The 17,059-nt window shown below is 28.7% G+C and overlaps 2 protein-coding genes and 1 long non-coding RNA gene across 3 annotated transcripts; 1 reads left to right on the top strand and 2 right to left on the bottom strand.

Moving 5' to 3' along the window:
• Positions 1–2,486: 2,486 nt before the first annotated feature.
• On the bottom strand, positions 2,487–11,599 carry LOC145185676 (uncharacterized). The gene is made up of 10 exons (XM_090097633.1): positions 11,484–11,599; positions 11,264–11,392; positions 9,528–9,722; positions 8,583–8,806; positions 6,214–6,929; positions 5,641–6,065; positions 5,042–5,226; positions 4,625–4,841; positions 3,037–3,151; positions 2,487–2,853 (listed from the first exon to the last, which is right to left on the bottom strand). The coding sequence occupies exons 1-10, from the start codon at positions 11,506–11,508 to the stop codon at positions 2,793–2,795; spliced, it is 2,292 nt and encodes a 763-aa protein (XP_089953759.1). The 5' UTR covers positions 11,509–11,599; the 3' UTR covers positions 2,487–2,792.
• A 2,561-nt stretch (positions 11,600–14,160) lies between these two features.
• Positions 14,161–14,932, bottom strand: LOC149884271 (uncharacterized). Its single transcript, XR_016456034.1, has 3 exons — positions 14,903–14,932; positions 14,542–14,653; positions 14,161–14,457 (listed from the first exon to the last, which is right to left on the bottom strand). It is a non-coding gene; the product is annotated as an uncharacterized LOC149884271 (long non-coding RNA).
• Positions 14,933–14,949: 17 nt separating this feature from the next.
• On the top strand, positions 14,950–16,589 carry LOC145185273 (Golgi SNAP receptor complex member 1-like). The gene has a single exon (XM_080061136.2). It carries the CDS (start codon positions 15,325–15,327, stop codon positions 16,081–16,083), a length of 759 nt encoding a protein of 252 aa, XP_079917262.2. The 5' UTR covers positions 14,950–15,324; the 3' UTR covers positions 16,084–16,589.
• The last annotated feature ends 470 nt before the right edge of the window (positions 16,590–17,059 follow it).

A 17,059-nucleotide genomic window follows, 5' to 3' on the forward strand; every position in this document is an offset into this window, starting at 1 on the left:
ATCTTAATGCAATCGAACAAACAAAGTCATAAAAATTTTAATTTGAGGATACGATGCCATACGGGGGGGGGGGGGGGGGGGGGGGGCGGTTCAAAGTTAAACGAACTTTTTAAAAATTATTTGAATTTAAACAATTTTAGATTAAAGAAAGCGAAGTTATACGAAGTTTACTAAACGTTTAACTTCCTTCCTTTCTTTTAGACTGTGTCCAGCCAATTCAGGCAGACAAATGCTACAGCTGAGGGTCCTCCGATTTCCGTTGAGTGAGCAAAATTCAGAGAAACAACTGTGATAGATTCGAAGGTTAATGTCCTTGACTAGTGGAGGACACATCGCAAAGAGATGCCCATCTTGGCAGGACTTGCACGGGAGTACTATTGCCTGCCAGCCTCAAGTGCCTAAAGTGAGCGGGCCTTTAGTGAAGCAGGACAGGTGGTCCACGAAAATAGATGCAGGTTGTCTCCAAAAACCACTGAGAAGTTGGTCTTCATCAACGAGAACTTCGATCTCTTAAACTCCTTTGTACCAATTTGGGAATACCACTCCATGGAAGAGCAAATGGCAGCAAGATCTGCTCCAGACAGAAATCAAAATGATGATGATGATGATGATGATGATGATGATGATGATGATGATGATGATGATGATGATGATGATGATGATGATGATGATGATGATGATGATGATGATGATGATGATGATGATGATGATGATGATGATGATGATGATGATGATGATGATGATGATGATAAAAAAATGTAAACTCCAGTATTGTTGAACTGGAAAGGTGAGACAGACATCATTTAGGCTCCCAAGGCCAGGAACTTGCACAAAAAAATGAGAATGAAAGACTGGAAGCGGACAACTAAATATTCTTTACTAGGGAAGCATGCTAGGATTATTTTAGATTAGGTAATCGATAATATGCAAATAATTTTTTCACATGTTTAAGAAATTGGATTTATGAAATCTAGAATGATTATTAAATGAAAGGGTTTTAGCATATCTTTTGTATATTCTGTATTTCTGTAATGTTACTGTAGTGTATAATTCAAATTTTTATTATTAAGAAATAGAAGGGCAGAGATTGCTAGCATATACCAAACCAGTGATCACTTCACTTTACTTTATACCGATGTCTTTGAACCTGAACATAGTTAGCTTCTCATCGATTGTGATTTTTTCCAAATCTAAGGGGTAGAGTAGGAGTCTAGGAGAATAGAAGGGAAGAGTATAACAGTACTAGTACAGCCACATACAAGTTCAGCTTAAAATATGGCTTATCAGTTCACTTCACTTTAAAATTTTTGCTAATAGAGCTTGAAGTTGAAGTCATTAAACTTGAACTTGAAGTCATTGAGCTTAAAACCTGAACGAAGTCACGGGACGTTCGTTTGTTTACTTTTTGTATGCACTCATTTCGTTTACTTAAACGATTTCGAAGACAGTTAAATTTTTGGAAGTGAATTTGAAAGCCGTTAGAAATTTTAAACAGTTTTAAAACACGCCATTTTCGAATTTACACAATTTTTTACGGTTTTGAAAACCGCGAAAATATATTTTATTCGAAGTAATACGATTTTAAAAACCGTTTAAATAAATTTCATACAACTTTTAACGATTTCGAAACACGTTCACACACAACTTTTTGCGACGTCGAAGCTTCGACTTCGACTTCGAAACACATCGACCTCGATTGTTTTATCTCTAGTGGAAATGTTATGGTTTGGGGGCTTTTTCCTTTGCTGGAAAACTTCCACTGGCATGGATTTCAACAAAAATGAATTCACAGGACTACATTGACTTATTAGAAATAAGTTTACTTGAACATCGTGAGGAGTTGATGGGTGAAAATTTCACTTTCCAACAAGATAATGCTACTATAATTCAAATACTATCCATAATTCAAAGCTTACAAAAACTTGGTTTAGAGAAAAAAATATTCACGTAATGGAATGGCCCGCACGAAGTCCAGATCTTAACCCATTTGAAAATCTATGGGGAATACTTTCTAGAAAGGTTTATGAAAATGGTAAGCAATATGAATGCACCTTGGAGCTGAAAACTCGTATCAGAGAAGCTTGGAATGAAATATCTATAGAAACTATCCAAAATCTTGTGACTAGAATGTCAAACCGCATATTTGAAGTCATTAAAAATTCAGGAAGCTATATTAAATACTAAATGAGCGTAAAAACAAAATATTTTCTTTATTTTTTGTATATAACGTTAATGAGGCTAATTCAATTTTCTCCACAAATTGAATACTTTTAATTTTTTTTCCATTTGTAATTAATTAAACATACCAATTTATAAACTTTTTAGTTTTAGTAGAAGTAATAAGAAATAAAGTAGATTTCATAATTGTTTCACTGCGATTTTTGTTAAATTAGAGCAAAAAATAAAGGTGAGGCTAATTCTATTTTCTCCGCTGTATATTCTACAAAAAGGCGTGAGAATAAAGCTGAACGAAAAAGTCGAAAGTATGTTTAATTTATAAGGTTAAGGCTTTATATAATATAAACGGGTACAAAGATCCCACTATAAGCGAATAAAAAGAACAATATACATACATTACAATAGCAATACATACAATATATATATATATACATATCTATTCATCTGATTGTATCAGAAACTAATCTTAATTGCATTCCCAATAAACAAGGTCCTTAGTAATAAAAACCTTTTAGAAAATTAAAATCTATGAATTCTTTCAGGTTATAGAGTAGATTGATCTTCCAAGATAAAATTGGAATCAAGATTAAGCCAAGCAATTTACTGTGAGATTTTCATAATCGACAGGAATTGCTATCGGACAAATGATCATCGGTATTTTCACTCAAAGAATCTCTGAAATAAAGAATCTCTGAAATAAAGAATCTCTGAAATAAAGAATCTCTGAAATAAGGAAAAAATGTAGCTAATAATGAAAAATTGTAGTTATAAAACTTTAAATATGTGCAACCCAAAAAGCAATAAATTTAAAATAGGCCTTTTAAAAACTTTCGAAGCCTTAAAATAACCAATCGTTACCCTCTTTCATGATGAACACGTTGAGTGTAGGCCAGCAATGCTTCTTGTGTCATTTGATAAGCAATCATTGGCTTATCACTGTTTTCATCGGTAACCACCATCAGCACTTCGTTTCCTATAGTACAAGTAGTTTACGAGTAACCTTAAATGATGCTTTTTATCATTTGATGATTACACAAGTTAACAATAAGAACAAAATTTTTGTTTGTCAATAAGTTTGTATCAATTTTGTATATTTCAGAGTTTATTGAATTGATGGGTTTTTTTTTTGCTTTTTTTTCTCCAGAGAACTAATGAGCTACGAAAATAATACTTAAATGACCCTTAATGTATTTTTGCTACATTTTTGTGGTAAATATGCTCAGCAAAAAAAAAAAAATAAATAAAAAAAGTGGTCAGCCTTTCTAAAGCAAACGTATCTTGAGTATTTTGGTCTTTAAGCTCAACTTTGTGTTGTGCATATATGCATACTCATATTTAGATATTACGAAGGGGACTGGGGACAGAAACAGATGTTTAGAGTGGAAGTCAAAAACCCAATTGGTCACTTTACAAAACTGAAAGAAGTATGTTTATTAAAATGGTACCTTAGTAATCTTGAGCACCAATTGTCTATGTGCCATGATTTGAAGGTGATGAATTTACTAAGTGAATTACTAAGTCATCACAGTGGATACACAAAGTATCCTTGTTTTTTTCTATTTATGGGATAGTTAGACCTAGCAAGTAGATTTTAAAAGAGTGACATAGCCTCCTAGGAAAAACTTCAACGTAGGTGCAGTAAACATTATGAGCCATTAGTTGACATGGAAAAAGTCATTCTCCCCTGCTCCTTGTAAAGTTTAGAATGACATAACAGTTTGTGAGGGCACTGAACAAACATAGTGACTGTTTCAAATACATTTGTAGATTCTTCCCTAAGATGAGATTGGAAAAATTAAAAGCAGGACTCTTTGATGGGCCTCATTAATTTGTCAACTACTCACATTTTAAAAATTTTACGAGCAGCATTGTCATGGTTGATAAGAACTTCTTGGGTAACCATAAAATACACAATTATGGAAACTTATAAAAAATTTCAGAATTTAAAAATGTAGGTTTTACCTTGTATTATCACCCATATTTATAAAGGTACACATGAATATTTATGATTGATTTCTGTATATGTATTGAATGCAATGACATGGCTTTTAAAATAAATTTTTATACAAGTATTTTTTATTTTTGATTAACTTAAAATTATGTAGTTTATGAGTAGCATACTAATGCAAAGTATAAGTGTCATTCATACTTTTCTTTTCTATTCCATTTTTTTTTTTACAGAAGTATTCTTGCAAAACTGATGACATATTCGGATTTTAAAATAACTGAGAAGAAAATGTGTGTTAACCAGTATTAACGTGTGTTAACCAGTAAATGTAAAAGTAACACTTTTGTAACATACTACTATGTAAAGTACTAATTATAATAAATACAAAAAACAATGATGTCATTACTTGTTTAATGTACTAAAAATACATTAAGCAACAAATCTGGAAAGACAAAAATTGACAGGATAGTATATCTTTAATCTATCATTTTACTTTACCTTCTGAAGCATTTAAAACATTCTGCAAGATTTCACTACTGACTTCCAAAATTGTAGGCTGCTCTTCAGAATTTTGCTGATACACACAATTTGCCATTGTAGAGTAAGTATCTTCATCACAGGATGTTATTTGATGCAAAGCAGCTGTTGCAACATCAGCTTGATTAGATGTACCATCAGGTGTGGGCAAGTCTGTTAGAGTAACGATGTCCATTGACTACAATTTTGAAGTAAAATAACAGAATTTAAAAACTTGTTACAAATATTGAAATGAAAGTTTTAAGGAAAGTAAGTAACCACCATACTTTAAACTTTAAAAAATATTTTCAAAAAACTTAAAAGAAGAATACAAGAACACAAGAAAAACACAAGAAAACATGAAAAATAGGTTTTTACCTTTGAAAAAAAGGCTCTTACCTTTTCACCTTCATCTGATTCAGCATTTTCAGGAGCTAGAGGTTTTGTTACCTTTATGGAACCTTTTTTATCGAAAGTGAGTGGCATTCCTAGGGCTAACATGACAGCCATGATATGAGCACAACGTTGATTTATAGAACAAGAACAGGATTCACGAGGGAACAACTGCACACCATGCAAACTGCCTTTAGAAAAAATGTTAAAAGAATTAAAAGTGTACTTTAAATTTTCGACAAACAAATTTAGCCAAATAGTTAAAAAAAAAAAAAAAAAACAATAATTAAAAAATCTTTCAGTTGCTAAGCTTATATCAAGCAAAAAAAAAATTTATAATTAATATTACGAAAAATGTTTTTTTAAACTGATTCTGAATATGTGAAGATTTTTTATTTACAGGATTAAAAAGTAATGATAACTCTTTTTGAACTAATATCTTGACACTTAATATACAAAAAAAGAATATAAACTCCTATTTCAAAATTCGTCATTAAATGCATAAAAATGGTTTTAACTGAGAAAAAAGCATCTTTTTAAAGCTTTAAAAATAGTGAACAACTTTAGAATTATGTATCAAAAAGCAACAAAAATGGTAAGTTTACCTGATGTTGACTTAACTAAAAATGCTTTTAACTCTGTGGAATGTGATATGTGTCCCATTTCCAAAATACGCTGTGCCTGCAAAAGAGATGAACTTTCATCTCTTGTATCAGGACTTTCTGAAAACATTGTGATCCCTCTGACACGAAATATCTTCACAATAGATGCAGGTTCATACACTACACTCGGCAATATCAACTCATCTGAGTCACGACTCAAGAAACGAAATGAGCTGTGAAGTGAATATAACCCACTGTTGCAAAATCCTTTCTGAATATTCACATAAATATATGTTTGTAAATGATAAAGAGAAGGGAGAATAACATCAAGAGAGGGCTCTTTTAATTCTTGTAGATTTTTGACAACAAGCTGCAAATCACTATTATCAGCACGCAAAACACCAACATGATTACTATACAACTTAAACCTGTAAAAGAAACCTTAAAATTGCAAAATAAAAAAATAACTTTTTTCATTTTGATTGCATGTTTCAAAGGACCAAAGCTATTAAACTCAATATAAAAACTAAAAAAACATATCCTTGTAAAATTAATCATTGCTAAAAAACCTTTTACCTTTCAAGAAGCCACCTTCCCAATTTTTTTTCAATAGACTCCATTAGCACTTGTGTATAATACTCTTTAAATGAGAGAGGCCATTCTTGCTGCAAACGTTGCAGTTCAGTTTTATAATCATCTGCTGACTCCATATTCATTAAAAATTTTAACTGCTTAATACGGGAACTTATCTCTTTTATATCAACATTTTGCTTGCGTAAAAATGCCCTTGCAGCTGTGAAAAGGTGTTCCCAATCATGTACTTGAATCCAATTAGGAAAAACTATATTGACCGCTGATGAAAGCATGTAATCTTGATTAGTAATAACTGCAACTTGAGCTTCTTCTAGAGCAGGTATACTTTCAAGAATCACAACAAGAAACTTTTCATACAGTGTAAAGTCACATAATTCTGTAATTAAAAAATAGACAGGAACTGATGGAGAACCATTGAATGCACAGTGAATAAAACTGAATGGAGTTACAAAATAATGTCCAATTTTGTATGATTCTTGAAACGAGCATACTATAATATTATTGTTTAATTTAATCAACTTTCCTATTTCACTACTAAATTCACTCAAACCAACTATGCATAACAGTTCAGGGTATGTAGAAATACTAACACAAAAGCTCAAAAGTTCAGAACTGACACTGTGCAAAGTTCCAAGATCTTCCCTTGGAGTTCTGTCTTTAATGCTAGAAAGTTTTTGTTTACGACGAATATTCCTTACCTGAAATAATTTAAAAGATTATTAACTTGTGTTGAGGTTACAAATACCTAAATTAGTATTCAAGTGTAAAATTGGTTTGTAACCTGCAAGTTGAACTAAAGTACTGAAACAGGTCTGAAGTACAAAAATGCATTAATTCCATCACAATTATTATTTTTGTGACAAATTAGTAAAATCTAATTTATGGTTACACTATAAAATCAATTCTAGCTATTATATATATATATATATATATATATATATATATATATATATATATATATATATATATATATATATATATATATATATATATATATATATATATATATATATATATATATATATATATATATATTTATTTATTGACACAACCTAATCTAAACTAATCTTAAGAATGGTTCCCAAAAACTTGAGAAAAATATTTTTTTTATTTTAAATTATTTTTCCTGAGGCTTTACTTTTTAATTGGCTTTTACAAGCCACTTATTTGATTTTGATAATTTTTAATTATTTTAAAGCAAACTTATCCCACTTTTACATAATATAACAGTAGTTTAAAAAAAGTTAATTGTAAACAAAGAAAACGTACTTTCAAGTAGAAGTGAGAAATTTCATTTTGATCCAGTTAATTTGCTAGCAAAAAAGCACAACGTTCAAAGGAAAACTCCCAGTGGAATCAACAAATCGTGAAGTGAAGAATTGTGAATTGGAAAGAAAGTTGAGAAAACAAAAAAGATGAGGTCAGCCATTTTTCACAAAAGGAAACATAAACTCTGATGTTTATGTTAAAGAATATTTTAAAAAATTCAAATGCATGGTTCTCCTATTTTCTGGCTTGATCTTATATCTTCCCATTACTCAAGAAGTGCAGTGAATGGAATTAACAAAATGGTGCTGATTTTATCTAAAAAAAATGAATATACCAAATATACCACAACTTAATCCAACTTATACCAACACTTAACCCATTTGAAAAACTTTGGCCAAGTATGAAACATGAGTTGTGTAAGAAGAGCAAAACTGTGGCAAGCATCAAACAGTTCCATTAAATTCAGGGTGTGGCATAATAAAACTTTACAAAAACTGTTGTTAAAAGGCTCATGCTAGGTGTCTGCACTAAAATGATAAAACCTTGTGATCAGCTCAAAGATGATATTTTCTAAAAGCTTTACTGTATTTGGAGATAAATTTGCTTTAAAACAAGAAAAAAAGATCAAAATCAATTAAATGTTTCTTGAAAAATTTCAAAAACCATTTTTCATTATCACTATGGACAGTCTTTAACTAAAGAATATGAAAAAGATCATAGAACAATGTCACCATCAGAATTGTGGTGTTTAATTTTGGATAGTATATGAAATACAAATGTAGATTGTTAGGAATGTGAAATGCAGCTTTTAGAAGAACTTTGTGCAAGATGCAAATTAGAAGTTTGCATCTTTTACAACATCTCACTTTTTTTTTCTCAATTTTTTAAGATTGGTTTGTTTTTATTTGTGTTTAGGCAAAATGAGCAACATTAAAAAAAAAAAAAAGAAAAAAAAAAAAAAAAAAGAAAGAAAGAAATTCATCACCATATAACAACAAATTTTATTACTAGGAATGTTTTCTTATATTCATCTGGGTAAAAATTAGAGCTTTAGAAAAAGGAAAAACAAAAAAAAAAAATACTTGAGATTTATTTCTTGGAGTAAGTACAGGGTTAATATCTCTTTCACCATTTTCATTTAAGGTATAAGATGAAGGACTTGATTTGTAAGCATTGATAATGGCTGTAGGAAGTGATGTCTGACTACGAGAAGCAATATCTTTACGTACTGATGGTGCAATTGCAAAGTAAGCCAAATTTGACTTTTTAGAATTTCCATGAGGGTAATCAACCATTACAGATTCATCTAAAATATAAAAATAATGTAAAAAAAAAAAAAAAAAAACTCCTAGGATAGCACACAAAGTGTAAAGAACTTTTAAAAAATCCTTTTTCTGGGTGATTTTTTAGTTTTTGCAATTTGTACCATTTTATAGCAAACAAATATTATGATAAAACAAATACTATGATAAAACAAATAGCATTGTAAAACAAATAGTGTAATAAAACAAATAGTATAAGACAAATAGTGTAAAACTAATATTAAAAACCCTTATAAAAATATTTATTGAATTTATACAAGTGGTTATTTCTATATTTAGAAACAAATCTTTAGAGATTTCTACTGATAAAATACTGATTAAGGTTTATTTTTATATTTGACTTGTGTGTTGGTTGACCACAAAACTACATGAAATGAATAAAAGGAAAACACTAAAGAAAAAATCAAAGTTCTTATTGTTAAGAAAAGAAATTTTTTATGACAAGTAAAATACCTACTATTTACCTTCTGAGGCAAGATAAACATTTTAACAAACTAAAATTTAACAGCTTTTTGCTGCCAATGTTTTTCAAAATTTCCAAAGTTTAACAATTTTGCAGATAAAGTTTAAAATTTGGTTTGCTGTATGCTTAAACGGGATATAATTAATTTTAAAAAACCCCCTCCTTGCCAAAAAAAAAATGTCACCAAAAAACAAATTATTTTAAAAAGCACTTTTACTCTTAATTAAATTAAACTATCTTACCTCCAATATAATGTAATAGCACCGGGTATGGATTTCGATGATCACTCACAAGTACATAACAGTGCTTCTGAAAAGCTTGAGTTTTACCTTGTGGCAATTTACCAATAAAGTATTGCTTTTTCACTAATGGATTTTTGCGAGGGATTTCTTTTGGACCTGAATTTAGCCATCTGTACTGATCACATTTGTAGTTTTCTTTGAAAAAAAAAAAAAAAAAAAAAACTTTTTTTTTGCTAATAAAATGTTGGCTTTATTTAAACTATATCTTTTCTGGTATGCTTATATGTTTAATAAAATATTGAACATAAAATGTGACAGAAGTGAAATGCATGATGTTTTATTGCATTATATAAAACTAAATAGTTTTGAAAATTTTAAAAAGTTGTCTGAGTAATATAGAAAAACAAGCTTGTCTTGATAACATTTATTTAGAAAAAGGGATCATTAAAGATTCGAGTCTTTCATTACACACAAAAGCAACAAGAATGATTGTGCATTATTCTTTTTTATTATCACTTTTATTTCAGCTGCTGTTATAACTTAAATACATAAAAATTAAATGTTTTTTAATCAGTTAGTTATTTAGATACAACAGATTAGTTCTATTTTGTAACTTTAAATAATACATAAAAGTTACTATTATTTTTTACATGACATAGCATCATTTAGATTGATAGAGGAGTTATATTACAAACAGGAAAAAAAGAACTTGCTAGATTTGAAATGGTTTTAGAAGAAATATTGAAAAATCAAAGAAGAATACCATTCAATAGAAATTTCATTTACAGACACACACACATATACATTTGCATGCACAAGTTTAGAAACACCAATTTTTTTTCAGTTTTAAAGCATAATCTTTTAAAAAACATTCTCAAACCAGCTGAAATTTTTACCGAATGTTCATTACATTTATTCAATTATTTAAACTGCCTTGTTGAAAAAATGACAAGTTAATAACTTTTGAAATATATCTTTATCAAAATTTAGTTGTTTCTAAACATTTTTTGCACAAAAGCCTTTTCTAACAAAAATTAAATTTTAATTACCTGTAATAGTTTATAACTTTTGTATTTGTATTACAAATTGAATTAAAATAAAGAAAATTTGGTAAAAATTTCAGCTGGTTTGAGAATGTTTGTAAAAAGTTATACTTTAAGAACTGAAAAAAATTTTGTTTCTAAACTTTTGCATGCTACTGTATATGTTAATATATATAAATTTTTATAGTCATAAATAAAATGAAAAATATTTCTTCTATTAATTTTTGAATCACTAAGATTTATTTCCTAATCCTTTTATAAGTAAAAAAAAAAAAAAAAAAAAAAAAAAAAAAAAAAAAAATGAAAAAAACATGATTACCAATATAAGCTTAAAGCAAGCCTTTATCTTTAGTTGATATATATATATATATATATATATATATATATATATATATATATATATATATATATATATATATATATATATATATATATATATATATATATGCATAGTATATACCATATACAAGTATATATACAATTTATAACCCATATCTTACTTATAGACATACTGCATATGTATATAAAAAATATATACGTATAAATATATATGAAATATATGTTAATATATACATGTAACATGTTAACATACATGTGACATATTTATATATATGTAAATATATATTTACATATTATAAAATTTTAAAACTATATATATATGTATTTTTTAGTTTAATAAATTAAATTAGCTACCTTGTTCCTCTACTGTATCAGGGAGATAAATAAATACTTCTCCACCTTTAGGTTTTACAGGAGGCTGATTGATAATAGGGTAGTCCTCTATATTTTCTAGGAGACGTATTGCTGTATCCAAATCAAGCCCTGTAGTATTGAGAAAAACAATTTTTTTATTAATGATTTTCTATTTCCATATGTAAACTGGTTTATTTTCATAAACATTTTCGATTCTGACCTTTATCACAGAACATGCAACTCATCGTTCTAAAAAATACACATGCGTTTACGCTGAACAGATTTTTAAGACATCCATTTGAAAATCGAGTTCAAATAAAAATGGCAGAATGGAAATAAATTAAAAGTCATTATTCCACCGAACTGATAACCTGGTCACGTGGTTAAAACCCGTATCGATCTGAATTCAATTTTCATAGCAAGTTCACATTGGTAAGGATAGTAAAAAGTTATAGTTAATTAGCACAGTGATATAGAAGCAATAAATCTAGTTACTAAAACATCGAAAGGGAGCATCAAATTGTTAAAGCCAGTTGATATTCATTAAAAGATTTGATACTCGCTATAGAAAGGGATGAATACTCGTTAGTACGAAAGTCAAACATCGAAATCTTGACTAAGATATTGAAGCTTGTACATCGAATTCAAAATTTGGATGAAAAAGTTAAATGATTAAATCGGAAACAGAAAGTGATGTATCAAATCTAAAAATTGTAACAGGAAAATAATTTTCGGAGTAAAGCCTATAAATAAATATCTATCTGATACGAATCTTCGCTTGATTCGTGCACAATCGTTTTCTTAGATGGAAATTGGTATAAAAGAATCACCCTTATAAATAAATATATCCGTTCATAGAATTCTGATTTCACAGGGCGCGAAACCTAAAACCTGACTTTCTCATTTAAAGAAATGGTGAGAATGTTGATTAAAAAAATTAATTCTAATAAAAGTATTATGAAACAAAAATATTATGAAACAAAAATATTATGAAACAAAAGTATTATGAAAATTTTTCTCTAAAGAGATTTAAAATCAAATAGTTTTATAAATCAAAGTAGAATAAAAAAGAAGGAAACTAAAGTAAAAATATTTGAAATATACCAAGTTGTAGACGTAATGTCTTTAGTTTGATAAATTCTTAGTTTTGATCAACATACAAGCAGAAAGTAAAAAAAAAAAAAAAAGACTGCTCGATAATAATAAGGCTAAGTTATTCGCAAAAAAGCTTGATTATTTCTTTAGAAAACTTACATTTTTTTAAATATCTTTTGATGTGAAATTAAGAAAACTTTAAAAGGAAAATATCGACATTCGAATCAATTATTTATTAAATTCAAACTTTAATGAATATAAAAATTTTACCTAAGCCCAATTAATACAAAAGCAATTTTGACAACTCACTGACTATTCAAAAAAATCCTGAACTTCCAACCTTCTAGCTTAGAATAAAAGAAATGAGTTTTATGTTAAAGAAAAAATTAAATGATATTTGTTAAGCTCATCGTTATTACTATTTTGCTCAAAAAGAGTTTTCTACCCGCATTGTTTTCTAAAGTTTCGTTTGAAAACGCGAAAGCTCTGCGTTTCACCACCTTTCGAATGTTTGGCATTAACTTTTTCGTAATTAATCAATGTATTAAACAACTTTGAATCTTGAGTCTCGAGCTTTAAATTTCGTTTGTAAGCAAAAGTAAATTTAGGAGCATTAAAACTTTTTTCGTGGACATTTACTTTGGAAAATAAACTAATAGTTCTGATGACATCACCGAGTCATGAAATTTGCGGATGGCTTTCGTCATCCACCAGGCGAGTATTATGGCATTCTGAAAGAATTATTTTCTTGCCTAGCAAAACCTAAAAATATCAAACACAAGCGTAAAAGTTGTTCTTTATAACTTCTCTAGGCTGGTGCCGTGATCTATGCTAGAGTTAGTACTTAGATAGAAAAATTTGCTAGTGCTGGTGCTTAGAAAGGAAAATTCTCTAGTGCTGGTGCTTAGAAAGAAAAATTTGCTAGTGCTGGTGCTTAGAAAGAAAAATTTGCCAGTGCTGGTGCTTAGATAGAAAAATTTGCTAGTGCTTAGAAAGAAAAATTTGCCAGTGCTGGTGCTTAGATAGAAAAATTTGCTAGTGCTTAGAAAGAAAAATTTGCTAGTGCTGGTGCTTAGAAAGAAAAATTTGAAATTTGTTCGAGATCGTTTTTATTTATTTTGAACCTGTGCATCATCACGACCATTTTTGTTTTTATTTTTTGAGCTCCCTGAACTATATCTTTGTCCTAAACAAATGTCAGTTTGAAAGCCAATAGTTAAACCAAGTTTTCAAATTTTTTCTTTAATAAACCTTACTCTTTCTTCTAAAAACTTTTGTCTGGAGACTCGTATATTAGATCTTTTGATTGATGACTTTTGAGGATCCTACCCAAATTTTTAGGCAGCAGTTAGAATCTAACCTCACTTTTAAACACAATATAACATTTATCTTACGACTTCTTAGAGATAACGTGGTGACTTTCTCAATAGTACGTTCTTTTATTCGGTTGAGATATGTTGGTTAATGGGTTATAAAAGACTTAGGACTTCTATGTACTGATTCCACTTCTTGGATTCACTCTTGTGCTAAATAATTCCCTTTGTCTTCTAGAAAACAATCAACAGAAACGATTAAAAACACAAGAACATATTTATCTAGGCACAAGGCTGGATTCTGCTTTTTGAAAACAAAATTATTTCAATCCAGGTAGCGGAATTTTCTTGATCCGAGCAGCAGAACAATTTAGGGAATTCTTGGAAATTTTAAGCATTGCTCATAAATGTTAATTTTCAGATATATGCGTATTTTAAGAAAGGAACACTTTTTAGAGAAAAAAGAGATTGTCATTTCTTAATTTGTTTTTTCAGCACATTTTTGACAGTTAAGTATGAGTTTGTTATTCTTTTTTTAAATTTTTAGTGAGGAGTTATGAATTGAAGCTGTGTTTGACCTACATCAAATGATATAAGTTAGAACTGTGAAGATGTTTGCGAAGACAATGGCTGTGATGAACCTGATTGAGATTATCACTCTAGAGTAGGATTATTTTTTACCACACCAAAATTATTAGAGACTTCAGAGGGTTTTCTTGGAGGTTGTTTCTTAAGCAGATCTGTCCTGTTATTTGTTGGTCAATGAAATTAGAAATTGCGTAGCGACTAAAAAAAAATTATCGTAACAATATCATCAAAAATTTTTATTTGTTGTTAAGAACTAAAACTAGAAAAGAAAGTTTTACTAACCGAATATTGTGAAATGCTTCTGTTAACCATTTTCGAAATATTTCCAGATTAAAAGTAGATGTTCGAATTATTGCGTACCAATCGAAATGATTACTAGTACGTTTCCTCAGATCTATTGAAAAAACAGACCCACGTTTAGTAACGTTAATACAAGTGTTAACCGATATATTTATAACAAATGTGAGAGTGAGCACAAATTTTGTTATTTAGATAATACTCCCTCTATCCTAAATACTGTTCCGATTTTCTATTCAAAGTTTTTTTATGCAATAGGAACAGTTATTTTGGGACAGAAAGATTTGGGACAGAGTGGTTGAGAGAACAGTTATTTTAGGACAGATTTCGGTGCGCATGTACCTACCATGTTTGTTTATGTTCGTGGCGGTTGATCAAAAAATACTTAAATGCTGCAAAATTCGTAACGTTTTTCGTGTAAAATCTGTAGTTAATTCTATGTCATGGACTACAGTGTGGAGATTCGCGATAAAACGAAAATAAGTTTAAAGTACTAACAAATATTATTTAAATCACAATAAGATTTATCCTGTCTTTAAAAAAAAAGTGTTAAAAACATTTGAGCTGAATTACAATACCGATTTAACTTAACATCATTAAATCTAAAGTTTTTAAAAACCTAAACTATTGAAACTTGTTATACCAAAAGTTGGTACACGTTTATATATGGTTTATATTGGTATTGTTAAGTTGAAAGTTGGTAGACCTTAATGCTTAATGTATATATACTAATATATTTTAGCATGAATACATGATTTATAACAAAAAATGATAAGAACACCTTATAAGATGTCAAGTAACATCTCTAACACAGCTTCAAACTCTAGAAATTGGGAAGATCTTCGTAAACAAGCAAGACAAATTGAAAATGAGTTAGATATGAAACTAGTTTCTTTCAGTAAACTCGGAACTGGGCAGCTTAAAGAATTTCAACGATCTGAGGAAAAGGAATCATTATTAGGCTCCAGTACTGACAGAATGTTTGATACAATGTCACTTGAAATTGAGAGATTGTTGTTGCGTCTCACTGAAATTAATGATGATATGAGCAGTTATCTTTCAAATATGTCAATTGGTGAAACAAATGGTGCTCAACTACATACAATGCAAAGACATCGAGATATTTTACAGGATTATTCACATGAGTTTATTAAGACAAAAGCCAATATTAAAGCAACTAAAGATAGAGAAGACTTACTTGGCTCTGTCCAAAAGGATATTTCTGAATACAAAAGTGGGTTGAGTAGGCGGACTGATTTGTATTTAAAAGAAAATGATCATATCAGAAATTCAGATAGGTTAGCTGATAAGGCAATTGATATTGCTATGTCCACAAAGGAAAACCTTACTTCTCAAAGAAAAATGTTTCACTCAATGTCAAATCGTATAATTAGTTTGGGAAATCGCTTCCCACAAATTAATAATTTGTTTCAAAAAATTAACATGCGTAAAAAGAGAGATACAATCATCATGGCTATTGTTGTGTCTATTTGTCTGATTGTTCTGCTGTTGTATACTTTCCATTAAATTCTGTATTCAACACAAATTAATACTTTTTTTTTTTTTTTTCATTAACCAAAATAAAGATGGTGCTTTTTTTAGCATATAATGGGTATTTAAAGTAGTTGTTTTTGTTATCTAATTTGTTTCAATTCTTATCTTTTAAAAATAGTATATCTACAATTTATAAGTGCGTCCATTTTTACATTGCATATATTGGTAGAATGTTTTGGTGTAAAAAACTCTTTAACTTTAGGTTTTCAAGAATAAGGTTGGCTTTTCTTTTCCCTTTTGTCTTTTTTTGTTGTTGTTTATTTTTTGAATTTTTCTAAAATTTATATTTGTATTGTTACCATTGAAACTGTTTTTGTTTGTTTTTTGTTTTTTTTTGTTAAGAAATTTGTTTTGTGCATGGTTATTCTTTTTCATAGACTATTTACAATTTTGAAATAATCTCTTAAAAAAATTCATGCAGTGAAATCCTTATTACAATCAGTTAATTTACTGTTTTACTAGATAAATTTTTTGATTTACTTGGTAAAGTCTTATTCTTTCAGTTTCTGTTACAAAATAGGAAAAAAGAATCACTATGCTTGTATAAGATAAGTTTTTCTACTAGGTGTATATAGGATAATAAGAACAAAGGTTGGATTTCAAACTGAAAAGTTTGCAATATTAAGGAAATTTTAGCTGATGTAATAAAAGGATTAAGCACTCAAATTGTCATTGTAAAATAATTAAAAAAATTAATGTATTAAATAAAATTAAAAATTAAATTAAATAAAAATTTTGATGACTATAAAAGAGTTGGCATACTATGATGGTATGCAGGGGATAACGAAGGTTATAGGGGATCCAAGAACAATTCATGTAATAGCTGAATTCAATATATATATATGTATATATATATATATATATATATATATATATATATATATATATATATATATATATATATATATATATGTATGTATGTATGTATGTATGTATGTATGTATGTATG

Source organism: Hydra viridissima, unplaced genomic scaffold, assembly GCF_058129835.1.
Source record: "Hydra viridissima isolate aposymbiotic clone 2 unplaced genomic scaffold, HvirCarnegie_v1 scaffold_9, whole genome shotgun sequence".
NCBI lineage: Eukaryota > Metazoa > Cnidaria > Hydrozoa > Anthoathecata > Hydridae > Hydra > Hydra viridissima.